Raw genomic sequence first — 26,671 nt, forward strand, 5'->3', positions numbered from 1 at the left:
GTCCTGTCTCAGCAACTTGCACTTATTTGTTATTTCATTATAATTCTCCTAAATTTGGTGATTGAGGTAAAGTTTATTTTTTGACATTTTTCTATTATTTTCACCCGCGTGTGTGCTTTTATTATTTGTCAAATTCAGGCTTTATTCCCATCCCTGCACGTTATTTCTAACACGGTGCTGCTGTCCGTGCTCCAGGAGAACGGATGGGACTGATTTGTCACGGAGCAACAGTGCCATCAAGTGGCCTGAATATTAAGAGACACTTGTTTTTGCTCGAGTCTTCGTGCCCAGTGTTGGTTTAGTTGATGATGCTCAGGTGCCCCGAATAATTGTAGCCATAATGTGGATGTGACAGGATGCAGACAGTGGATATGTCTTGGCCCTAAAGGAGATTAAATCTGATCTTGTCTTAGTAAAAAAACGGAGACCCTCTGTTAAATACACACGATGTCAGAGATAATCACATCTAATAAACCTTATCGGGGTGAGTTCAGGCGTTTACTTTACAATGACAGCTTGGTGATTAAGGCATAATAATCATTTAACATAACCCAGTAATGCCTGCTCAGTCGGCAGTCTGAGATATCCCTAGAAATGTTATCTAGGGGTCGGTGTGGACATTTTGGAGGGAAATTGGATTATATTCAGCTGTTGCAATTTGTGTGATATTTGTGCTCATTCCATTTTCCTCTCTTCCAGGTCTCCAATGCCGGCTCCGAGAAGTTTTTCAGCACAGCCGCAGTTAAAGGTACAGATATTATTTTATATTCACCATTTACTGTGCTGCAGTGATGACAGTATGATTCCAATTGCTATGCATCGTCCAAGTTCACTTATTGTAATGTACGCCCATGCAATGCATCACCTCCACATATCTGATCAAATTCATTCAAGGCGCACACATATGAAACACTGCTCTGTTGTTTTCCCACATCTACTCATAAAACAGAAAAATGTCTTTGTGCCAGCAGTCATCAGATGGAATCATAGAAACATGCTCAGTGCAGGCTTCTACATGTATGTGACATGTAATGGTTTGGAAACAATGTGGCATTTGTTAGAAATGTGCTGTAATGCGCTGCAGCCAGAGGAGGAGGATGCACTGAGGCTGTAGAGGAATGAAGTGCGGACAGGACAGGCATCTGCTTACGGCCTGTGTGTGCCAACACCACATGTGACCTCATTATTAAGTCACTAATTTGCTGTTAAAAGCAGCCCCATTTTCTCTGGCTCAGGGATAATGGAGGTGCCCCGTGTGAATGGACATTCCTCCGTAATGGTGTGGGGGGGGATGAGTATGCAGGGCCAGTAGGCTCGGAGATGAGGGTTATGACCCCTTCGGGACTGTGGCAGAAACAAGGCCGACTGCTGATGACAGGTCCCTGAACCTCCCCTCGGCGCGGACCTCCAAACACATTTCCCACATTCTGGCCTTTGATTCCCTCCAGGGCTTGATTTGTGGCGTCCATTGGGAAGGCTCAATGGCCGCGCTTGACAGGAAGGTTTCCTTTTGAACGTGCTCCTCTGTGGACTTATTTGGTTCCCTTGAAAGGATTAAGGCCCCCTTTGTGTGGCCTAAATCAACACAAGGCCGCCCTCTCTCCCCCTCTATGAAAGGACCCGACTGGGGAAACAGTACACAAAATACGCTTTCTCTCCGCTGCATGATAGTCCACTCTCTTGGCCCCTATTTCCATTTAAATATCCCCTCTTTTCTTCCCTTTTACCATCTCTGTCCCCTCCCCTTCTCCTGCCATATGCTAATGCTAAATCCTGCTGCTATTGCAAAAGGCGAGTAAAAGAATCCAGGTGCAGGGAGAGCAAGGACCACTGGTATTTTTTATGGAGGGTGGTGTTGAGATTAAAGAGTCAGGTGGGTTTTTGTTGGAGGGGATTACCAGCGCTGTAATTCAACCAAACCTCTGGACGGGCAACAGCTCCAACAAAAACAGCGGAACAGGCTCGTATGAATGTCAATATTTGCCCAAAGGGCAGGTGCAAAAAGTCTCTATTTGTGTGACGGTTTGTGCACTTTCCTGTTGGTACACATAAAATGCTTATTTGGCTCTAGGTAACAAATTCATAACACGGCATGCAAAAACAACTGCCAAACAAAGCAAAGCTGAAAACCTTATTCCTGATGCTGCTACACGAGTCATTAGTTTGCAAGTGTGGAAATCTACAGTTGCCTTAAGAACCTATCTTTACTTACGATTGGGAAGCAGGTCAGGGGAAGATGTAAACATTTCACACATCATGTGCTGAAAAAAGTGTCTGTGGTGAATACACCAGGCTTCAAAAGATGCATAGTATCAGAAAATATTTAACCAGTGTGTATTATTCAAAGCTGGGTGCTATTACTACTGATCATATTGTGACGGATTGGAACAAAGGTAAGATGCACTGAATATATGAGGAGTAAATTGTAATTCAGCAGCTGACGTGCAGCGTTGCTAATGACTGACTGTCGGCCGTTTCCACTGCAGCAGGACTAGAAATCAGCCCAGGGCAACGTCAGATCTCTTTGAAGACTTAGCGCTGGTCCCTCATCTTTTAATCTCGTTGCTTTCTCACCTGCTCAATAATTACTGTATTACTGTGTATTTTTCATGCTCCCTCAAAAGCCTTAGAGTTTTTTCACCCGGGGCCTACGCTGCATTTTAAAAAAGGGAAATCCAACTGATGTGAATGCGGCTTTCTTGTTTTCTGACGTCTGCCAGCGTCACCTCGGGGCCGTCGGTGTCAACAGTTCGTGTGTGATGTGGAGCTTAGAGTCACCAGCACTATCTCTCCTGCTTCCCCTCTCTGTTTTTCTCCCTCAGTCCTGCTCACTCTGGGCTCAGTTTGCTCAGGAATGGATTTCATTAACTTGGACTCATTAAATGTTCGCTCCAATTACCGTGGTTGTTGATGTGCCTGCAGGTGTCAGCCACCTATCCCAATTCATTTGCTCTGCAGGAGGGCGGGAGCCATTCGAAAAGACGCGGCGTAGTCCACTGGCCGCCAGTGAAATACACAACTTCGCCGAAGTCTCAGCTGCTTTCAAGGCGCTGTAGGTGGAAATCAGTAACCGAGCCTTATTAACGCTGCGACTGTTGTCTGGGGAGTCCATTGAAGTGCTGGGTTGATACAGATATCTGTAATGACAAACCCGCGCAGTGTGTCATCACAGAGTCCTGCAGACAGATCTATCAAATGATTAAAGCTGTGCCCAAGGCCAGTAATATCTTGTCACCCAGATACAATCCAATCCTTCATGATATTGTCATGACGACTGTCCTGAAGACTCGCATACCTAAGTCACTGCGCAGCACAGACTAGGCTCAACGTGCATTGTTTGTCGAGCCGAGCATCAGCAGCAAGATTAAGATAATGCCGGATGACATTTAAAAAGCTCTGCAGTGCCATTTATCAAGAGTAGACGTAAAAATGTTCTCATCAGTGAACTGCTGAGTCTGGTGTGTGCCCTATAGATGGAATCTATTTAAAATGGAATGGATGCTTTTAGTGACCATTTTACATCAGGTACTTTCACAAACTGTCACTGGAGACAACTGGGATTCACAGACAATCTCATTTTAATAATCTGATCTTCTACATCTGTCCTTCATCTGTTGTCTGTACATGTTTCCTTGTGCGCTCATCATTTTATTTGTGTGTGATGACAAACATGGACTGAGGGGGATTTTTCTTGCTTCGGAATGTAATGTTACAATTACTGAACCCCCCCCAGCCCCTATTGATAGGTTGTTTTTAATAGGGTTGTTAGTGCACGCTGTGATTTCAGACTTAACCTGTTTGGTTCAATTAAAACGAACTCAGGTCTGTTTTGCTGCTTGGTTCGGTTTATTAGCGCTGATGTGAAAGCTGTCAATCAAACCCGGGTGCAGAGCAAACAGCTGAAGTGAGTTAAAGGGGAAATGCGTGGTGTCTGTGTCCTCAACAGAGACGCCCCTAGCATTTCATAATAAAGAATAATACGTTTTCTTTCGTGATACCGAAACTTAATGTTATACACATGCTTTACACAGACTTGAATTACCTTTTACCTGTGTATACATTATCATAAGTCATATTTAAACTGTGGTCATTATTAGAAATATCCTCATCTTGTGATTTTCTATTCAAGGGAGTCGGGATAATGCACATGAGAGTTCATCTGGTAGATGTATTATAGCAGCCAGTCCCCGGTGAGACACTAGCAGCTGTGTCTGCGATGTGAGAGCGAGTTCAGTGTGGGGGTGAATTGAAGTGCACAGTGTAGTGATTCTCAGTTTCCCCCCTCAGCACAACGCTGATTTCACCATGCTTTACTGGAGTTAATGTGAAAATGAAGCGGTGCTACAGCGAGACCCGGGGCTGACGCCAGCGTGAAGAGCGCCGCTGGTGAAGTGTGTCGGGCTTGAGTGCGTCTGTCACCGAGGGAGGGAGAACACTATGCGATGTGAGAGGTGTAATTTGCAGCGCTGATGACATTGTTTAAAAAATTGTGGAAAAGGGAAAAGCGGAGGTGAACTTTTGTGGCAGATATCAGAGCTGAAGAGCTCCCTGGATTGTCATAGAGAGCTCCGCCGGCAGCAAAATTGCCTGTGAGCGTATTACTGTGTGGGAGGGAGCTGAGAACTTGTTTTTCTCTCCCTGTCTCATTCTCTCTGGGCTTCCTGAGAGGAGGACTGGTGTTGGAGCTGTGTGCACTTGCAGGCTGTGGGCCGCCACCTGCTGTAATCTCAAGTGATATAGAGAGCAACATTCACGCCACAAATCACCCAGGCAGCTCCTTAACTCATTCAGTGGACTGGAAAGAGAAGGTTGGCCTTTCACAGCACCAGTGTTGGTTTACTGCCCCGGGCTCCCTGCTCTGCCCTCTCGCTGACCTCTGCCGTCTGTGTGGGTTGGTATGTCAAGAAATCAGGGCTGCCCATGAAACTTGACCTGATGCGCAGTGGAAAGATGACCTGACTACCATTGGCCTTTTGTGCGTCCTGAGGAACGGCTGCAGTCAAGGACGGTCTCTTTTTTTCCCCTCCCCAGGGCTGTGAGGTCACAGAGAGGCTGCTGCACCCTCCCTCCAGACATTACTGCTGGAACAAAGCATTGTTGTTGTTTTGGCTGAACCGCAAGCTTAATACGAATCATACCCCTCTTTTGATATTTAATAAATGTGAATGTTTTGAGAAATAAGACGGGGATCTGGAGGACTTAACTCTGAATGATACATCACTGAAGCAGATTCCAAGCGTTTCCCGAGTGGTCTTTGCTTCTATTGGTTATTTATCCCCCACAAGGAGCATTTAATGTATCTCTAAAGGGTAAAGGAAGCTCAATATCCTGTACTGCACAGTGGGAAGCCCCCCCCTTCCTCTTCATGCTTGCCACCACAGACGGAGAGGCTGTATTTCATGAGCATGAAAGGGGCCGCTCCAGCCATGCCTCTTCTGCTGACACAGCCAAACAAAGGTTAACAAATCAAGGGGAGCGCTGGCTGATTTACTGCCTCGCTCTTGCAAACAATGGCCCAGACGCCATGTCTACATCTCACATTACCTTGTCTACCTGACAGACGGACAAATATGGCTACTGTATTTCACAAAATCACGATGTAAATATTTGGGTTGCTCAGAGCTCATTAGTTCTGATCTCAGTTGAAGGGAATGCTCTTCCAGTGAGCCTTATTGTGTATTTAACATTGGTTTACTGTATGCAATCAGTCAGCATAGAAGATGAATAATACGATATTGAAGACTGAGACTGGTTTGCAACAAAATGGTGCACAAACAGACCACTATGTATCCCATCATTATCAGTATCAATATTGTGTTTTCCTTATATCTGACCTGCTAAAGTCACAGCATATTCAGATTTTCTGGCAGGTAACTCAATATGTATAAAATACCGTATGTGTTGATTGAGGATCAGTTTAAGGATGTTGTGAATGGGTCTGTTGGTGCTGGGGAAGCATACACACAGCAGCAGTGTGGGGCGCTCTCCCTCCATCCCCTCCGGCAGCACAAAGAGGTCATTCAGAGTTTGTTCCCCAAATCCCAAGGTTAAAGACTAAGTAAATCCATCCATCTTAATGCACTTATTTCAGCACCAGGAGAGCTGGAGGGAGACTGTGTAAACACTCCTATATCCGACATACCACGCTAAACCCAAAGAGCCTGGAACCCATCAGGCCAAAATTAAAGGTCTACATCTCAAACACAAACATTTAAATGGGCTGCAGTCCAGAGATCAAAGTGAAAAGGCCTTAGTTTCCCTGCTGGCCCCTCTGTGTCTGCCCCACTCAGATATGTGGTGCTTTAGCAGCCAGTCAGGGCTGAATGGGGAGCAACTGTACATGTCTGTTAATGCTCTGAGGCATTTTTGTGTTGGTCTAGGTGAAGCTGAAGTACTTAACCGATTAGCTGTTCTTATGGCGGTGGTTGTGGTTACTTCACTTTTCACATCTCTTAAATCTATTTTTATTTTTAAATGAAGGGTTTAGGCCAAAGCTGCCGCTACCTTACGTGAACTATCCTTCAGAGTGGATATCCTTTTTTATAGTTAGAATTTTTTTTGTTGCTGTCTGTGTCTTGATGTTTTTTGACGGCGGATATGCCACAGGATAGTGGTGATGGATGGAGGTGTTGAAAGCACCGATCTGGTGTTCCCAGGAGAAGGCATCCCCCCATCATCATCATCAGCATCCACTGATCCAATGTGACATCAGCCACTCTCCTGCCAACTGTGCAGCATTAACAGGGTCAAAGTAACTCTCTCACACACACACATACACACACAACCACACACACAACCACTTATCAAGACCCAGCTATTCCCAGTGCACTGTTGGTTGTGTTCAGGCCAATTATGCCTGTGTCCGTCTTTGGTCCCTGCAGCAGAGGTGACTTTGCCAAAGATGGACAGAGAGGATACAGCGTTAATGAGGCCTCGTGGTGGCTTCGAGGTGTGAGTGTATGTGTGTGTGAGCGCATGTGTGCATGCATAACGGCCGGAGTGCTGATCTGGAATGATCCGGCCCTTCTATCGTCATCTACCACGTGTCTGACAGTTTGTGCTCCTCTCTAGCTCCTCTCCCTTCAGCCACTTTCCCCCCACTGCCTCTCTAAATCAGTGTTTTAAGCAGCAGCCGCATCATGATGTCATTCTATCAAATAGATTTTGATTCTGGTGAATGGCCTGAGGGCTCTGTAACAGACACACGCAGCTTTGCAGACACATGTATTAAAAAGAAGATGGGATTAACAGCATGGATAAGACGATACTGTTCACTCCAACAGTGTTGGTGTTGCTTTGAGCAGCATGAAGTCGGATTTGGTCTCACTTATTTAAAAAAACATCCCGCTGATGAAAAGGATGGATAACAACACACAGTTAATGGAACCACCCTTTTGAATTACATATTCATGGAGAGTTAGTTAGATAAAACAATGCCAGGGGGCCCCCCATAGTAAAATAGTGTGAACTGTTTAGGATTGGATTCCTCAGACACCACAGGGTGTTGACATCGTGTTCAAGCTTTTTTCTTGCATCAAATAAATGACCATTGCTTTAATCTCTCTAATCCTCAACTGTCACTGCAGGAATCCAGGAAATAGACACCTAAAGTCAGACTTTGAGGTCCAATGCTGTCTACTGCCATCTTGCAGCTTTGGGATTTTTTAATTTTTTTCTAAAAAAGAGAAGATGTTTAGGATTTTCTTCTGTTTCCCAGGACCACAGTAGGGTCAGTTCTGTGGAAGTGAAAGTGTAAATACAGCCTTGTAAGAGGCACAAAAGCCTGTGAGAGAGCAAGAGGACTCTGATCAGGATTGATGAAAGAAAGGCTTTAATTTCTCCCACAAGAGAGGAGGTTATCTTATTTTCCTTTCTCACCCTCTCTGATTCTCATAAATATGCAGAGCAGAAATAAAGCCCTGATGAGCCGCGGGGCAGATTAGAGAGGACTACAGAGCAGGATCCTGGTTTGTTAGCAGCGGTCCATAGATCCCTTGCATGTGTTTCTGCCTTACACACACACTCCCTGGCTTTCATTGTCTCCAACTGCATTTCATTATAATTCCACAGGCTACTGACTGCATAACGTCAGGTACAAGCAGTGTTAGGAAACTGAGATGGGGCTATGTCACTTTTAGGACAATATCGCCCCCTTGTGTTTGGTGTCATCTCAATACCCACTGTGTCTGAGTGGGTGGAGAGGACATGGTTAATTTGTGCTTGGTGGTGTGTGTGGGGGGGTATTCTCGAAAGGCAACTTTTAAAGCATGTGCATTTGATATAAACAAAGTGTAATGAGCTGCACAGTGTTCCATTTTATCACCATCGTGTGGTTCATCATCTCTGGCTTTTGGCCACTGTTCTTAGAGGCCTGCCCAAACCCATCAACGTCCATCAGACTGTCACCATCTGTTGCAGATTAAGCTGCTCCAGGGGGGAGCTATTTGATTTCGGGGTTCCAACATTCCCTCTTTATTCCATGTGTCAGGTTTTACTGTAAATACTGTTGTACAAAAACCAAAATCCCAGAAGGGATTACTTTTTCAGGCCCTTCAAGCCAAGAGCAAACGGGCCATTGCACCGGTACGGGCTGCACGTCTGGTTTAGCTCTTAGAGCGCTGAGACAGGGGCTCTGCTGGGCCATTTACAGGCAAAGCTGGGAAGCTGTGTTTGGAAGCTTTTCCCCCTAAACCCTGCGCTCAGTCTGTGTGCAGTGTGGTGTTGTGATGTATGAATCCCCTGGCCATGCCTGACACTAGCGAGCCTGTCTGAGCCCATGTCTTCACATAGTAGGAGGCCGTGGACAGAGGCCGCATTGTTCCCATAAAGTAACCCAAGCTCAGGGCAGCCGCTGCCAGAAGGGGGGTATCAAGTTGTACTCTCCCCACTAACACCACAATCCTAGCTTAAGCTCTGAAGCTTGACGAGGGAGCAGAGGTGCAGCTGACTGTTTGGATGAGAGTGTAGTTCAAATAAACAGCTTAAATCCCAAACAGCCTCCCCGACTCTAACCCTCCCTCGCCAAGTATCACAGTCCCCCAGCCATAGCTCACCACTGTGAAGTTTGCCAGCAGCCCTCAGCTAATTTGTGGTGTTATTTTGGAAAAGCATGTTGATGTGAGAAAGAGGGGAAGCCAGAAGAGAGTAAGAACTTGGGCCTGGTTACACCTCCCAGCTTCCCCTTTTGTGAGCGACGGGTAGGTTCACCACCTCATCAGCGGACCACACAGCATTTCCTGGCCAGAGGGAAGGAGGGATAGTCCGAGTGGACAGGAGAGGAGAGATGGCCATTAACGGCTCTGACTCTGCCTCGGGTGTTCCGCTAATCCAACTGCAGTGAAACCTGAGCAAGGGCATAATGAGACAGCACTTGAATCGCTTGCATGCATGTAGACACATAGGCAGCTTCTGTAATGCCGACGAAGACTTAAACTAGAAACAGCTACATGGAAATTGACACTTTTCCAGGTTTTCAGACATTTGATCTATGCATTCAAGCTGTAACCCCTGTGGAATGAGTTTTAACACACGGCACAGGCTGCATTTAATCTGATCTTTGCGAGCAGTCGGAATGTGCAGTGTGGATGTGTGTAAAACCAGTTGGCCCCATTTGAAAAAGAGTGAAAGAGGCCCAGACTGATGACTCTCTGGGGACAGATTTCTCTTTCCAGCCCTCCATGTCTATCTCCCTGGTGAAATCACAGTGGTGTCAGTGTGTCAGCTCGAGCTGTCACTCTCCTTATTGCTGCGAGCCAGTTACTCTACTACTCAGCCTCCTAGCTGAATAGAGGGAGGGGGAAAGGAAAGAGCAGGAACAACAGAGAATGAAAGAGAGCTTTTTCCACTTGACACAATGGATGAGCAGAGTGTCAACACCCCTTGATGCAGTTGGAGAGTCTTGAAAGAGGGAGAGAGCCAAGGCTGTCCATCACCTCAGAGGAGCCAACTGTACAATGAACTGACAACCCCCATGGGCTGGCTTGGTACAGTCCACTTGGCTTCGCTGACAGACTGAAAGGGCTTCATGGAGAACAGGCCAACACAGAACAGATCCAACCAGCGGACATAGAGCCGCAGTACTGATCTCAACCAGGGTGGCATTGGACCTGTTGACTGGTAGAGGTGTGTGTGTGTGTGTGTGTGTGTGTGTGTGTGTGTGTGTGTGTGTGTGTGTGTGTGTGTGTGTGTGTGTGTGTGTGTGTGTGTGTGTGTGTGTGTGTGTGTGTGTGTGTGTGTGTGTGTGTGAGAGTCAGAGAGAAAGTTGAAGGTGTTTATGAGCGGGTGTGGGTTTTTTATGACCATGTGACTGTAATTGAGATTTAAGCATGTCTGCATTTGTACTCTGTTGGTTCAAGAGGCGATTGTCTATTGTTTCCTTAAGCTGCCACAGTGACTGACAAGAAACACATGCTGCAGTGCCAGTCAGTGTGGTTTGAAAGGCTTGAGTTTCGCTGACACTCCTTTTTCTGAGATGTTGCTGCTGTTTTTAGGCGTATTTGTCTTTGCTATGACCTAAACTCTTCCCCACCTGTAATTTGTCACTTTAGTGTAGTTTACAGTCTTCAGACGCTGCTTTGGAAAGGATCTGACAGCCGCGGGGGTTGTAAATGTTTTATGATGACAGAAATACATTTGACTGAAGATACACACCTTTTATTTGACAAACACTAAATTTAAACATAACTTGTGTTTTTCACAAGGGAACCCTTGAAAGCCACTTTTATGTTTTACATGTGTGTAAAAAGTCTCATGATGTGCTGCTGACATTCCGTAGGCCAGAGTGACAAACTGTAACTGTAGCTCTCACAGCATAGTGATAAAAGCTGCTATCAGTCATAGACTGAACTCCAGATAATCTTCTGACATTCTCTGGAGTTTCTCCTGCCAGCCACCTGGTAAAAAGTCTGGATAATGTCCGAGTGAGCCCGTGTGAGAACACAGCAGGAAATTATCTAAGGAGGATTGGCAACGAGGTGGCATGTTGATGATGTTTCTAAGATGCCACCGACAAAACAAAGCAAGACAAAACCAAATCAATACAAATGTCTCAAGATGAAAAAGCAGTGCCAACAAAGATATCAAGAGAGCTCTGGTGATAAGAGAGCTTTTGGTGATCTACGCAGCGGAATTCATACACTTACATACATCCTGCCTCCTGTTGTGGCCCCACCCCTCACCTGAACGCTCCCGAAAATTCTGTGTTGCTGTGAACGCACCTGAGCGGGAATCATCCTGCTGTGTTGTTAACTCCCATATCTGAAAATGGCTTATGTATAACACTGTAATGACTCAGTCTGCATAGTGTTTTCCCCCCAGTCCTCAAAATATTGTCTAAATCAATAGTGGTATGTGCACATATGCTTACTGCTGCGAGGCTGAACTGGCAGAGAAGGTTCATGGCTGGGTGAGGAGGAGAGATGGTGAGATGTACCGTGCTGTGGGCCTCTCAGAAGCCCTGTCACTGCTCTCCAGGGAACAACATGAACACAAAACATCTACATTGGCCACCGACCATTTCTCACTCCTCACTAGTAGAGATATCAAGGCCTGTGAGGAGTCACATCAGCTGGCTTATGTACATGTGACATGTTTGAGGTCAAACGGTTTGGCTCATTCCACAGCTGCCTTGTCTCTGAGTTTAGTTTTACACCACTGTGACGGTGTGTGCTGACCAATGCTGTGGACTGGACGGCTCCTCATTACACGCTGCTGTTATTTCAAAGCCTCAGTGAGCCTTGGCATGACAGCCAAACCTGCAGAGGATCTGTCAGCCGCGGGCAACAAGTGTCCCCCTGAGGGCTGCCCTGCACAGGCCCCTAGCTGTAAAAGTCTGGCCCTTTAGCCGGCTTTCTACCGAGCCCTTCTCGCGGTCACCTGTGCCAGCATGCCTGTCGTCAAGTCCCTGAACCAGCTCTTCTCCCGTTACGGACCCTCCAGCCTGACCTCACACCCTCAGGGATATATAAAGATTTGTTCTCTAAAGGAGAGCTGGAAGTGAGACTCTCTGCTACCACTGACCCCACTGCTACATCCTCATGTGCACATAAAGATGGTGATGGTGTACTGGGGAGTGGCGAGGGGGGGGCTGTCCAAACGTTGAGGCCTTGGGAGCTGTCTAAGCAGCAAGGCAGCAGCTTTTCCACATGCTGGTGGAGTGAGAAGGGAGCAGTAGGACTGAGATGCAGAAGCAGTTAAGAGCAATTATAGGAGCACCTGTAATCAGAGCTACTGTGGGTGGAAGTGTGTTGTCGCTGCAGCTCTCTGATAGTAAATGGCTTCGTTATGACATGAGAGAGAGAAGACAGAAGACTTTGGCCCTACCAGACAGAGTATGAAAGGAGCACGAATGGATACTAAGAAAGGTAGGACAGACAGGACAGAGCAAGTTTCTTTCCCTTTGTGCTCTAATTCTGTCACTCTTGTTTGTCCTTCGTTTCTCGCTTGCACTCATACTGTAAACATGTGTAAGTGCTTGTGATCTGTGGTCTGACAGCCGCACTTCATGGCCTTGCATCTGTCAATAGAGCTCAGAACATTCAGTGGCTCACTCAGCTCAATTACCCAAGATTGCTACCATTTCACAGAAGATCACAGCAACAGACAGTCCTATCGTATAATAGGAGTCAGGGGTTTATGTGGGCTGTGTGTGCGTGGATAGCTGCACACACCGTGCAGCATGACATCACTGCACACACACACACACACTATATTTACATACGCACTAACTTTGGCTTTACAAGTTGTAATGCAAAATTCATAAACCAAACGAGACAGGCATGAAATATAGATGTTAAGAGAGGCGGCTTAACAACTCTCCCCCTGCCGCCCGCCTGCTTTTGGCCTCTTGCTCGATCTGTGCTTGTTAAAGCAGCGGTTTGTGTTACTGTGAGGTGATATCAGCACACTGTGGTATTCTCACTGAAAGACTACACATGTCATGCTCTCACAGCCAGAATAGTTGGCCTGCTCACCCGAACCCCCTCCTTTAATTGTGTTTAGCTTCCCACTCCCCTTCCCCAGCCACCCCTGGGAGTCTAGCACTAATAAAACAGCTCCAGTCCAAGACCCTCCACACAGTAGGATGTCCATGCTGTGTAACCCAACACCCCTCCTGGCTATAGCTTTAGAGAGTTGCTGACATGACGGAGAGTCTGGGAGGACCAGCAGGGAGGCGTCAATCATTGTCAGGCCCCCTGAGCCTTGAGCTCCCATCTGGGGCACGTCCAACATGCATGCCTGTGTGCTGTGAACTCATTGCTGCGAGGTGCTCCGACACTCCGGAGACGTAAAGGGGTATCACAGTGTTACTGATCTGAGAGCAGCTAATGCTGTTAAATTCTTCAGAGCTGAAGAAGGGAGTGATGAGGAGCTAATGGACTGGAGATTCTCTGGAGCCTTTGGCTATGAGATCAGGGTGAAATCTCCCTGGAAGGTTTCTGAGCTAATATCACAAGTCCTAGCTTTTCAATTCAATGTTACATTTGTAAACGTTTGGAGACCCTGTAGCTTTTAGTATAGCAGGAAAAAGATGGATCACGTAAAGCCTCTGTTGAGGTGCATTGTGGGGTTGTGTGTCTGCAGATGAAGAAATGAATCCCTTGGTTAATGTGCAGACTTAGGCTTCATGGACTGTTGCCACTGTGGGCACTTGTATTCGAACATTAGGGATCTGAAAACCTTCCAGTCCTGCAGACATGGGAGTTAAGCTCAGATGTCATCCACTAATATGAACCCCAGGGTATTTCACTGAGGAAGACAGACTCTCCTGAGTGTGAGAACATTGTAAGTTTCACACGCATTTTATTCACTGGAGGGCTGCTGTTCTGGACTGCATTATCATGTATATCTGTACCTAATAAAATTGCCAGTTTTTTGTAAAGGCACAAAAACATGGAGAGAAAAGGGAAAGATGCTGCTGTACATCGGCTTGATGGGTCTCAGAGTTCAGACTGTGGCTTTCATGAACATGCAAAACTGATGATACCACAGAGAGGAAGCTGACAGAAACTAGCAGTCTGCTGTTTATTGTTCTCCTCTCTGTGGGAAGGAGATCTTTTAAAGATGTGCACCATTAATGTGACGGCAGTCTTCATTAAGAACAAATAAACAGCCCGGTCCCTCTCCAAAGAGCTCTTTGGGGAACACATGGTGCTTAAACCACTCCTGAGGTCAGACCACTGTCATCACTTGCTATTCAATTACTACTCAAATTTTGTTGTCAAACTAAATATGTAGAGTATGAAGTGTTTATCTTTATTTATTTATCTTTTTCAGGGACTAAATGGTTTCCAGGCTGACGCCCTAGGCAAAAAAATCTCTTAAAACATTCTCCACAACGGGGGACTTGCCATTTTCAGAATGCACAGTCCACAAGAAAGAGAGACCCTGATTGTTATTAATGTTTACTGAGTCATACCAATGATAGAAATAGAAATTCCAATGAGGGCAACAAGTCCTTGTTCAGCACACTAAGTATTTTAAAAGGAGCTATATGTTGCTTTAGCTACAGGCATTGTTAGCAATAATAGATGTGTAGTGGAGACATTCAGCATTAATTCCACTAAGAGCTGTCTCCAGCAGCGGAGAATAACTTGTTTTGCCTCTATTGCCATCACTTCTACTTCTATTGACTTTAGCATGCTATGCTGCTAGCCCCAGTCTCACCTGGTGAGTATAGTGATATGTCAACACAACCATTAGATGGATTACCAAGAAATCCGATACAGATATCAACGGTACCCATAGGATGAATATTAATGACTTCTTTCAGCAGTACTACGTGCTGACATTTGATGAATTCTCATGACATCTGTTACAATTATGTTCCCACACAAGATGAATTGCATTAACTGTTAAAAATCACGTTTCATCATCAGGTACATTTTTTGGGCCAGTTCTTTATGACCAAATAGCTGCAAAGTGAATGGTCAGCCTCAGCTGTACTTTGTTATTCGTGCTAGTTAACAAATGTGAGCAAGCAATCGTGATCAAATCAAATGGTGAACACGGTTAACAAATACACCTGCTAAACATCTAGATGATGGTAGTCGTAGGTCTTACTGCTGCATGACACTGGCACCCACAGGTTGCTGATCATTGCATCAACGCATGCCCCCAAGTACACAGGCAGACTGCCCTCCCTCCAGACCTGCCCCTCCCTTGCTCCCTACCTCCCTGACCATTAGCACCTGTTTCCTAGAAGCTCTCAACAGTTACACAGCTGTCGCAGCCTCACAGCCTCCAGTCCAGTGACTCTGAACCTGCTCGGGTTCGTCTGGTTGCTGTAAATAGAGATGTTGACTGTCGATGTAGGAATTATCTCTTACTTACTTTGGTACTGTTTTGTCTTCAGGCGAAGGTCACAGGCGCTGATGTGTTGCTATAAAAAGATTGGTGGACATCACCTTAAGTTGGCCACCGTCCAGTAATGATTATAGGAATCCATGTATTATTGTTGACCTTTTGCTTTTGAGTCAGTTTGGAAACCCACCTGTTGTATTGCTTCTTTCCAAAATGTCGCATGCAGTGTTTCACATTAATTATCTCATCGGTGGCGGCCCTCCATATTCTAGTTATTTACGCCACAGTTTCATAATGAACCAAAAATACTTTTACACTTCTCATAATAACAGAAGATATCTCTAACTTGGTGTGTGCAGCGCTATTTGCGGCACTATCTACCGCTTGCTCACGCTACCGTACTGCATACACAACACTTTTACCATCCACGCAGACAGTCAGCATGAAACATGAGTGAATTAACAGGAAATAAAGGATCTGTACGTTGGCCAAACAGCAGCCTCATCTCTTCAGAACTATAATCAGCATGACAGGTTCAACTCTCCCTGCATTTCACCTCTGCTCAGTACATAACTGTGACGGACACACTGTGGCCATAGCTCAGCTGTCAGTCTCATGGCTGCTGCTATGTGTTAGCTTGTTGGTTTTGTGTGATTGGAGCTATGTGACCCCTGCCTGGATGAAATCCCATAAATGAGTGTGAGGGTTTAGAATGTGTTGAGGTGCTATTTTGAGGAGGACAGGACAGAAGGGTTGACAGCAAGGGCCAGAAGCCCGGGATGTCAGAGAGGCCTGTTGACCCAATAGCAATTTGTCTCCAAGCCCAGATGTAGTCATAACCACCCACTCACATGACGGAGGAGGAAAAATAGAGAGATTAGCTAAATAGTTTGGCTGGACTTGGGCACTAATGTATTTTGAAAAGGACAGGTGCTGAGCTGCCAGTTGTGCTTTTTAAAGATTGTGATTGTGTTGTTGCTCAGTTGTTAATCATTTATATTGCCCAGGTCGTATCTAGCGATGTTAATGAAACACAATATGCTAAATTAATCCCCCAACGTGCTGCAGTAATGATCAAACACCATATTAAACCGAATGACACACGTCTCCTGTCACTTTCTCATCAGAGCGCAGTAAAAAGATTGTTTCAAAGATCTCAACATGGGTCCCTCAAGTGACATTGCAACTAACCTGTTTCATAACTGATTTTATTGTAGTTTTTAATACAATTTTTATGTTCGAGATTTCATCATGTGCAGTCAGGTCAGAGTTGGAGTCTATCTAATGATTACATGCTGCAGTGTAGCTATAACCATGAGTGTGGAGTGTGCAGCTAATACACTGAACTGTAGGAGATGGCTCACCATGGGATAATGAGTGATCCCCCTAAGCCTCCACTGGGTCCCCTGACAACCAGCCTTAATAATTGGCTTTCCAGCACTCACACAAACAGACACACACACTCACACACACACACACACACACACACACACACACACACACACACACACACACACACACACACACACACACACACACACACACATGGCTGACCCTCAAAAAACCCTCCCATACCCCATTTACCTCTAAAATCTGGCCTCTCGCTTTTGCCTCAGCTAACCCACACACCCACAGGCCTCATTCTCCACTGTAACGCTTCACCGAGCAGTGTGTGCTAGTTAGAAACCACACAATGCTCCTGAAACAGCAGGGCTCCACATTTTAAGCAAACCAAGAGGGAATTGCGCTTATTTGTTTCCAGGGATGAAGAAGACTGACAAATGAACCCTCACGGGAGGGAAACTGGTGTATACTCCTCTTCTCTTCTTCCCCGCTCCGCCTGGCCCTGGAGTCTTCATTATGACCAGAATAGACACTTTCTTTTTAGCGCGTTAGCACATTCTCAAAACAAGCCGTGGACCTCAGAGACTCAGAGGTGCAGCGGAAGACTTGAGAATTGGGATTTCTTCTCTCCTGTCTGCTGCGGTGAAGTTGTTTGCCATCAGCAGTCTCTCTTGACCGGTAATAGCATTTGTAAGTGGAGAAGACTGACATGGAGGAGGCAGATGGATTCGAGGGCTGCTGGGCTTTCTTGTTCATTGATGCACGAGAGAGCTGGACAGGGACGTGTCTCGTGTGCAGGCGGCCAGAGAAGAGATTATAGTTTTTATGTAAGGGTAAGTTAGCTCTGAAGGCTGATGCCTATTTGCATGATACTGCGACTTCTCATCATTGTTCTCGGCCAAAGGCGGAAAAGAGACTGTTACAAAAACACTTCAACCTGGTAAAGCGAATCTTTTTTCCTCTCCTGACGGGCTGGCAAATGTCCCAGTGAGCTCACCCACACAGAGCAGAAGTCAATGGCTGATGATTGTTGATATTGATTGTGATCTTGCATCAGGAATTACCTCCTCTGACCCCTTATGTACAATATCACAATTACCTGCGGCTGCTAATACCTCACTTAGCATTTTAATGCTAATGGGCGGAGGTTGTCCTTGGGCCCTGTTAGTTCAGCCTGCTCTCACAGGAGTTGGTCTAGAGGGAGTACGTGTGTCAGTGAGATGGAAGTCAGTGTGACAGGCTGCAGCTCTGCAGAGCAGGCTGCTGTCTAAGCCCATGGGAACTGGGCCCCATCTACACCTCTCTGGCAGGTGAAGGATTTAGCCGGCTTCGCTGAGGGTAGGAGGAGCCCTCGCTCTTTCCCCTGAACCCCCCTGCGGCCAATGGGAGAGTTAATTACAGTCTATGTATGCACTGTCATCCCCCATGAGCCTCTCTGCCTCTGGAGCGGGTGGGCCTATTAGCTATTGTTCTGTGTGACTTCAACATTGTACAGCAACCGTTTTTCATTCTTTTGGTTAATTTACACTTTGGACGTAATGGAGTCCACCAAGGGCTTCTAATGGCAGGTCATTTCTTATTTGGTAATTATTCAAACTCCATAAAATTAATACTCACCTTATCAGACAGCTAGCTAAATCTGCAGCCGTCCTTCACGCTACATGCAAAAGTGACTTAATGAGTCCTGTAATATGTGCTAACATTCATCAATCTGAAGCTAGTTAGCATGAGGTATAGAAACACCAGTGGTGAGCATCAAAGGTTCACAGCAAATGCATAGTCTCATGGGTGGCAGTCATCACGATGCTGAGCCCAACATTGTAAACACAATGTCTCATTAAACATCTGACCAGAATGCATTGAATTTGTGTAGAAAGTGAAGGTTCTGTCATCCAAAGAAAAACACACTTAACCTTGAGAATCTACCTTGAGTACGATACAAACTGATTTAGACTGAACAAGAAAAACACATTTCAGTTTCTCCCGGGGGACGGTGCTAAAGGCTCGGGAAGGGACTGATGCTCGTGCCAGCAACTCGGCAAACCCCAGCACGGTTTGTCAGTGTGGGAAGGAAGAGTAAGAAAATAATGTGTGTGTGCCAGTTTGCAGAGGAGGAGGTAGAGAGAAAGACAAGAGTCCACAACAGACCGGCAGCTCACGTACATCATCTGTGTTGAAGCGGATTTCATCTGCTGTTTATTTACTGATCCCGGTGGACATTGTGCTTATTCACAGCTGTAGAGCTGAGCCTCTGATGTATGAATGTCTATAGAAAGCCATGATCGTGACTGGTGTTCTCACCAAACTGTAAAATGTGTTTATCTTTGTGTTAATTTTAACATTGAGCTTGAAAACTAAGAATTGTTACTGGAGATGCTGTTTTTGTTGACACTGTTTTTCTCTTTGTTTCACACAGTTCCAGATTTTGGCATTGATGTGCCCTCCACCAATGGCAGCCAGGAGCCTAACGGCCCAGGCCTCCTCAAGGTGTCAGGCCTAGAGCGCAGTCAAGAGCGGAGCCAGGAGAACTGCAGGGACCCCCAACCCCCTGCAGCCAGCACCCCCAATCAGCCTTTGCCCCCCCAAGACATCCCCCTGACTCAGCCCCAGCCGTCCATCCCCCAGCCCCTGTCCCCCAACTGGAGCCAGGCGAAAAGCCCAACCAAGGCACCGGCCGCAGCCCACCCGCCCCCACGTTCAGAGGCTCTCCCCAAGCCTCAGACGCCCGCAGCCCTGCCTCTCGCACAGGGCCAAGAGCCCTCGCTGCCCCCCCCTCCCCGGCCCCAGCATCAGCCTGAACTGCTGTCTCACCCCCGGCCATCACCAACGCCCAGCCTTCACCCACATCCACCATCGCCTGCCCTCCCAACTCACCACCCTCACCAACAGCATCCCAGTCAGGCAGGGCCCCACCGGCCCCCATCCCGCTGCCACTCCCGGCCCCTGTCTGTCTACAACAGCCTTAACCTCAACGGCCACAGGTAAGACTCAAATCCCACAGGCTCACACAGTTCTGGGATAATGATCTGTTCATTACTAACAATTGTCTTGTTTCATTATACATTGCGATGCAGTACAGACAAAACTTCCACATGCATACACATGAAAAACACTAGAAAATCTCTTGAGCTGGATTTCCGCACGGTGCCCATTAGCATGTAAATTGCTATCAGGCAGAGCTGGAAGTCCCTGAGCCAAACAGTAGCACTGTTTAATAACAGTGAAATAAAAGGACCACACTGCTCCCTGAGTGCCACTGATTTATTAGCCACCCACATTGTCATCAGTGCAGTTTCCAGCCCCCATCGGTTATACTGGAATCATATGCAATAGTTTAGTATAACCTTGAATCAGTAGCATACTCATACACATATTTTATTTGTGCAGAACAGGAGGAAAATGGGCTCAGAGCCGTGTTCATTTGACTAGATAGAGTTCAGTTCTTCAGAGGGATGGTCATTTTGTCACCTTATAAAGAATCTGCAGCAGAACTCCCCTTGATACATTCAACTACATTCACTACAACTACATCTCGGTTATTTTTCATTTGATTAAAAAATTTAAAATAACAAGAGCTAATTCAAGGCCAATTTTAATCTGTTGTGTTCCATATCTGTGGAAAAGCACTGAGACCTATGAGATGCTTCATTAATTAAAGACTCCAGGACTCCAACATGGCTCCTTCAGAACCCACTCAGTCCCAACAACAGCTCTTCACAGGCTCTCAGGACTTGGCTTTGCCTCCCACTCTCTGTGCCAGCGCTGCCAGTCTGGCAGAGCCCCAACAGGCCCTGGCACCCACTGAGAGTAATCGCGGGTGCCGGGGCCCACAGCAAAGAGCGAGCGCTGCAAATGAGCTTTCAGGCTTAGTACGGAGAGCTGTGGAGACGCAGGCTCTGTGGCTGCCCCTAGGGAAAACCCCCACACACACTACAAAAGACTGTTTGCTTACACATGCATACACGCCCTCTCTCCCTCGATTCCCATTTCCGATGCACATGTTCGCTACCTGGCTCTGGAGGAAGTGCCTTAACAGAAGCTGCTCAAAGACAGATGCTCCTTCTGTTGTGCTTGCCAGTGGTGTTTTATTTGCATCTGAGGGTGCTGCGAATGTGGTGTTTTCACAAATCATGTTTGTCCTGAATTCTGTGAAGCACAAGCGAGAAGACAGTTGAGGTGTGAAAACACTGTGCAGGGAATTGAACGTCGGAGCAGATGGAGATTAGGGGGCGTGGAGGAACAAGTGTTAATTTTGACATATCGCGCCTCACTTAACATGGCTTCTTTCTCCCGATCTCTCCCATTTCTTTTCACACTCTCTTTACAGCAGCAGCAGAAGCAGCACCCCAGGCTCCAAGCCCCACGGGCCCCCTGGTCCCTCCTTTCACCTCCCCCACCACCCGCCCCCTCCCGCGGCGGCAGCAGCAGCCTCTACCTTTCCCCTGCCCTTGGCTGCTAACCAGAGTACCCCCCACGGCTTCCCCCCTGCCTTGCAGTCCTCGCCACACCCACATCACCCCAATATGTTCGCTCCTCCAGCAGCCTTACCTCCACCACCACCATTGACGTCTAGCGCCCTGCCAGCACCTGGACATCCTGCAGCTGGGAGTGCCTATTCAGGTAAACACCACAGGCTGCAAGCAAATGTCTCCACACCGCCCCCAAGTGGTGTAGCAGAGGACTGTACATTGACTGACACTTATTTTAGTCAGTTGCTGCAATAGGACTGTTGCTGGGGACAGTCGAGACACAGGCAGCATTTGATTATAAAGCGTTTGAGATGAGGAGACAGGTGGACAGACAGAGTGTTACTGTGGTCATTATTTAGAGAATCAAGCCACTGAGTCCACAATGATCTGCATGTGCTCCATGCCTGGCGTTTTGTGTGTTAATAGTGGTGTGGACAGTTCAAGTTCAGTCTGTCATGCTCTGATTGACCGATTCTCACACACCAGTAATATCCAGCAGCAAGTCAGGCCACATAGCAAAAGTGATTCCAGACCCCGTGCACATTTCCATGCAGCGCTGCTACGCTAAATGTCAGGGTCAGTGTGGGAGGAGGAGGGGGCGACATTCCAAGAACTTCCATTTGAACCTCGAACGGTGCTCATGTGTGAGAAATCAATTTGGTCAATACGGAACAGAGCGAGCTGGATTTTATTCAAAAGATACTAATGAAATTTTTATGAAGAGAAAATTCCACCTCCACTCCCAGACCAATAAAGGTTCAAAATGAATGCAGAAAATATTGTAGTGAGTCACTGTGGAATAGGAAGGATAAGGTTACACTGGAGGAGACATAATCTCTCAAGCCCGGCTCTGTTGAATTTAGAAGAAAAGCCAGCGATTACTTGAAATCCATTCTTTCTCCACAGGCTGCGCAGAGGTTATTAGAACAACAGATGTCGTTCTCTCAGAGGGGCTGAAGCGTATCAAATCACAACATTTGACAGTTCCAGCAGTCAGTCAGTTTTAATCATGTCGAGCCGCGTTTAGATTTAAAATGACATGCTAATAATCACACTCATTTACTGCTTGTCTCTCCTTTTATATATATATATATATATATATATATCATAACTGCTCCCTCATCTCTATCAGACAGTTTCTTATGTGTACATATTTTAAGCATTGACAGGCCTTTCCATTGTGATATTGCACTTCTGTCCGTCCTGGGATCCCTCACATGTGCCTCTCTCTAGTTTTCCCCTGTTAAAAAGATTTTTTTCCTTCCACTTGTTGAGGGTTAAGGACGGAGGATGTCGCACCTTGTTAAGCCCTATGAAACAAACTTTTATATTCACCATAAACAAAGATCCAATAGAAAAACAATCCACAACAACACAATCCTTACCACATTGAGGTCCCTGGGATAAAACCTTACATCATCGGTTCTGAGGTCACTGAGTGTATATTCAGAGTCTGTTGTGTAAAAATGTGTGAACTCTCCCCTCATTAACAAATCTGGTTCTAATCCCGTCCTCTTATTTCTACTTCAGAGCAAGAACTTCTGCGCCAGGAGCTCAACACCCGTTTCCTGGCCTCCCAAAACTCCGACCGCGGCGCCTCGCTGGGCCCTCCCCCCTACCTGCGCACCGAGTTCCACCAGCACCAGCATCAGCACCAGCATCAGCACCAACACACCCACCAGCACACCCACCAGCACACCTTCACGCCCTTCCCCCACGCCATCATGCCCACCCCGGCACCACCTATGGTGCGTACCCCTGGCAGAAATGTGAGGATAAGTAGAACACTACTGTATTGGGGTGGAGGGGGGGGTGACGTCATACTACCACAACCAAAGAGTTTCTTCTGATAATGACTTACACGTGTCGAGGAGTTGGCGGGCATGGCCCTGAAAGTGTTTTCTCTCTGTGGGAGGGAGAGTGAAGATTTCACAGTTTGACATGTGTGTGAGCGGCACACTGTGAGTTTCTGTGGCGGCCTTTCAATGATGACCATGTGTGTCCGTCCACACCACAATGATGCCTTTATTCTCCCAGAAAGCCTTTCTAGTGTTTTCTCTGGCATCGTCTCTAGATTCGAACGCAGTTATTTTCTAAATTGGCAATAACTCGCCCAAAGCATGTTAACTTCAGAGCCAGCTTTCAGAACATAATACACTTAATTCATTCTGAATTTAATGACATCATTTGGGCCCATTTGGGGGTTTTATTACTGGCAAATACCTTGTGTTAAGAGCCCTGCTGTTTGTTGGGGGAGACCACAGGCAATGGGTGGCTGGTCCTAAAGCTCACACAAACACACACACACACACACACACTGACACACACTGACACACACACTCTCTCTGCCTGGCTGCTTGGCTCTGATGATACCTCAAAGGCAGCATGGTGAGGCCTCTGACAGCTAATGAGGCCATAAAAAGCCTCTTTATGGCTGCAGTGTTTAGTCTTGACTGGGGAAATATTCACTCCGAGCCTGTGCTGCACTAAAACGAGAGCAAATGAGACACAGAGCCCACGCTAGTTTACAAGGTCTTGAGATGATCACGGAAAGAGGAGGATGAAAACGGTCTGGCTTAGGAAGTGTTTGAACTTTGATCTCGGAGATCTTGGACCTTTAATCATAATCTCAATCTGTAAGCATGTTCTAAGATATAAAACACAGTTAGTGATGTAGTATGTGTTGGCCTGAAATGACCCTGAACAACCCCGTTGACAGTAAACATGTGGAGGTTTTCATGTCTTCTCTACACGTTTGTTTCATTTCTCCTACAGTTTGAAAAATACCCAACAAAAGTTGACCCCTTCTACAGACACAGCGTGAGTTTTCCTGCTGCGTTCTGCCCGTCTGCAGACATGTCTGTTGCTGGACCACCCCAGCCCGTTGTTGTTATAGCTGTGTGTGTATGTGTGTTAGATTCCATGAAACTGTTGTTCTGCATCTTAATAGACTCTGTAAGCATCCGAGCTGCATCATTTCCCCCCTCAGCCTCAGCCTTAGCAAATGTTGTGATTAATGAAACTTTGCTGTTTTCTTAGGCCTCGTAGCACAAGATTTATTGTGCATGCATCTAACGATGAAATGATTGTGCATAGAGATGAGTACAGACGGAGACTCTGGCTGCTTAACAGAGCAGACTGCGTTATTGCCAGAGGAATACTACATCTTTGTCCTGCTTACTACTCTTCATTTGCATTTGTCTACCAACAACAGTGGCTGGCTCATTATTATTTACTAAAGGCGACTTCCATCGGTCCCCACTCTCCTACCATGTTTGAAGCTTCCACACACCTGCTGTGTTTCTGCATAAGAAAGCTTTTTCCTCAAACTGTCCTTCAGGGCTGAGATAAATGTATATGCATCTCAACCCTGGGTCACACAGATGTTACACAGCGCTGCTAGTTTGTTTTTAAGCGGTTCATTTGTGATTCCCTGTATTTCCTCGCTCTTATTATGGCAGCAGCAAATACCCTGAAGCTTTTTCCTCTCTATGAACATAGTGATGTCTTAAAACATGATGCTCAGGGAATGTTGTATTTTAAACCTTCCACCGCGGCCTCCAGAGATTCTTACAACTCCTCCTGGCTTTAGATCATTTTACTGCAGCATCCATGATTAAAGACACGCAAGTTAAGAATGAAAAACATTCTCTATTCCCACTAAGGTTAATGTGACAGACAAGAGCAATTATACCGAGGAGTTTATTACATTTCTGTTTTTCCTCTGGATGAAATTATGGAAGCCTTGAGCACTTGTTTGGTTTACATGCATTTTGCTTGTATTACAACATTCTAGTTTTCATATCAAAGGATGGTTTCCCTTGGTTCAATCCACTGGGAATGAACTGGAAATATTTTATTAATCGCAGTTTGTGAAACATGTAGGCAATCATTTGTAACTCTAACCCATTACAGCAGTCTTAGAAAAGTCGGATTGAATGTTGCTCATCCGTCATTAGAACTTGTTTGTTGATGCATTTCCTCCTCATGAAGCTGGTGCATGAAATTCACTGTCAGACTGAACCATCCTCACGCCTCCTCTCCCTCTTGTCTCCCTCAGCTCTTTCACTCATACCCACCGGCCATGTCTGGCCTTCCCCCCGTCATCCCTCCGACCGGGCCCTTCGGCTCACTGCAGGGCGCCTTTCAGCCCAAGGTAAAGCACACGCCCACATCCTCTCAACTCCACATAGACAAACCGAAAATAGAAGCTATTTACTGACAATCTTGTTTCCATCTGTGTCTGGTGATCTGTAGACCTCTAATCCACTGGATGTGTCCACAAGACCAGGAGGCGTCCCACACACATTCTTACAGAAGGACCCCAGGGTAAGAGCACATGCACACAACACTCACAACGCAGAGGTAGCCCCGACTCTGTATGTGTTGCATAAGTGTTGGAGTCATCAGGCGAAGGTTGTCAACATCAAATTATGTTACTACAAAGAACTCATCTGCACTTAGTCTGTAGTCAACACAGACTGTTTGTGTTCCTGCCTCCTCAGCTGCTATGTTTGTTATTTGGATTCAGAAAAAAACATGTTTTACACTGTTTGTTCATTAAAATGAAGTTTTTCAGGAATAAAAGAAAATGTACCGTTTTGTTCATAACAAATACTAAACAGAGACTAAAATAACTCAACCTCTTTTTCTCCCCCTCTCTCCTGTAGCTAACGGATCCATTTCGGCCCATCCTCAGGGTGAGTGCTCACTCCCTCCACCCAACAAACACAATATATCCATGGTGCCCTAAAGGGTTTTTACTAATGCGGTAAATAGTGTCTTTAATGAAATGAGCGCTGCACTTGGAGGCTGAGTACTAGTTTATTTATCGTCTGCAACAGTCAGGCCTTATTCACAGCAGACATTTTGACATTGTGCACTGAACAGAGCCATCACTCATGTCATCAGATAACACCTATGCTGCTATGACATGTCAAAAAAGGCTGATTGTTACATTTAAACAGTGCTTGACTGTCTCTCCACAGCTACAGGTTCTACACCACTGTCACATATCACATCAGGCTCACAGACCATATGTCTAAATAATGTGATCAAGGTGCCACATGGTGCTGTACCATCAGTATCAGTGTATTTTCAGATAACTTTACTGTGAAATGAGGGTTATGTTGTGTTTATATCATCCGGCCATTCAAGATGATTGTATGAGGGTTAAAAAGTAAAGTGCATTGACAATATTTCCATTAATTGTTGATTTAAAATACTTTGAACATCAGGAACTCATCTGCCTGAGTACTCTAAGGAAAAGATATTTCATGACGCCATGTTTTTTGTCTTGTGTTTACAGAAACCAGGGAAGTGGTGCGCCATGCATGTCCACACTGCCTGGCAGATATACCACCACCAGCAGAAAGTGAAGGTGAGGACTCATCTGACGCCTCTTTCTTTGCATTGTACTTAATCTAAACTTAGATGTGTTGCATTATTATTCTACACACTAACTGTTGCAGCTTCAGACAAACTAAAAATCATAGAGAGGCTATTTGAGGCCTGGTTTGAAACTTCAGGGGAAATTTTAAAAAAAACTTCAGGGATCC

General features: G+C 46.1%; 1 protein-coding gene across 10 annotated transcripts in view; it reads left to right on the plus strand.

Moving 5' to 3' along the window:
- The window catches only part of auts2a (activator of transcription and developmental regulator AUTS2 a), a 297,717-nt gene that overhangs the window by 265,314 nt on the left and 5,732 nt on the right, over nucleotides 1-26,671 (plus strand). For 5 of the 10 annotated variants that reach the window (XM_034605861.1, XM_034605859.1, XM_034605863.1 and 2 more), the window contains 9 exons: nucleotides 700-748; nucleotides 19,061-19,625; nucleotides 20,972-21,264; nucleotides 22,644-22,882; nucleotides 23,889-23,933; nucleotides 25,174-25,269; nucleotides 25,371-25,442; nucleotides 25,784-25,813; nucleotides 26,422-26,493. In XM_034605861.1, the coding sequence (XP_034461752.1) occupies nucleotides 700-748; nucleotides 19,061-19,625; nucleotides 20,972-21,264; nucleotides 22,644-22,882; nucleotides 23,889-23,933; nucleotides 25,174-25,269; nucleotides 25,371-25,442; nucleotides 25,784-25,813; nucleotides 26,422-26,493 (1,461 nt within the window). Of the gene's footprint in view, nucleotides 1-699; nucleotides 749-12,125; nucleotides 12,363-19,060; nucleotides 19,626-20,971; nucleotides 21,265-22,643; nucleotides 22,883-23,888; nucleotides 23,934-25,173; nucleotides 25,270-25,370; nucleotides 25,443-25,783; nucleotides 25,814-26,421; nucleotides 26,494-26,671 lie in introns of those variants that run through there. The other 5 variants (XM_034605864.1, XM_034605862.1, XM_034605869.1 and 2 more) reach the window with 3 other exon arrangements.

Source organism: Hippoglossus hippoglossus, chromosome 14, assembly GCF_009819705.1.
Source record: "Hippoglossus hippoglossus isolate fHipHip1 chromosome 14, fHipHip1.pri, whole genome shotgun sequence".
NCBI lineage: Eukaryota > Metazoa > Chordata > Actinopteri > Pleuronectiformes > Pleuronectidae > Hippoglossus > Hippoglossus hippoglossus.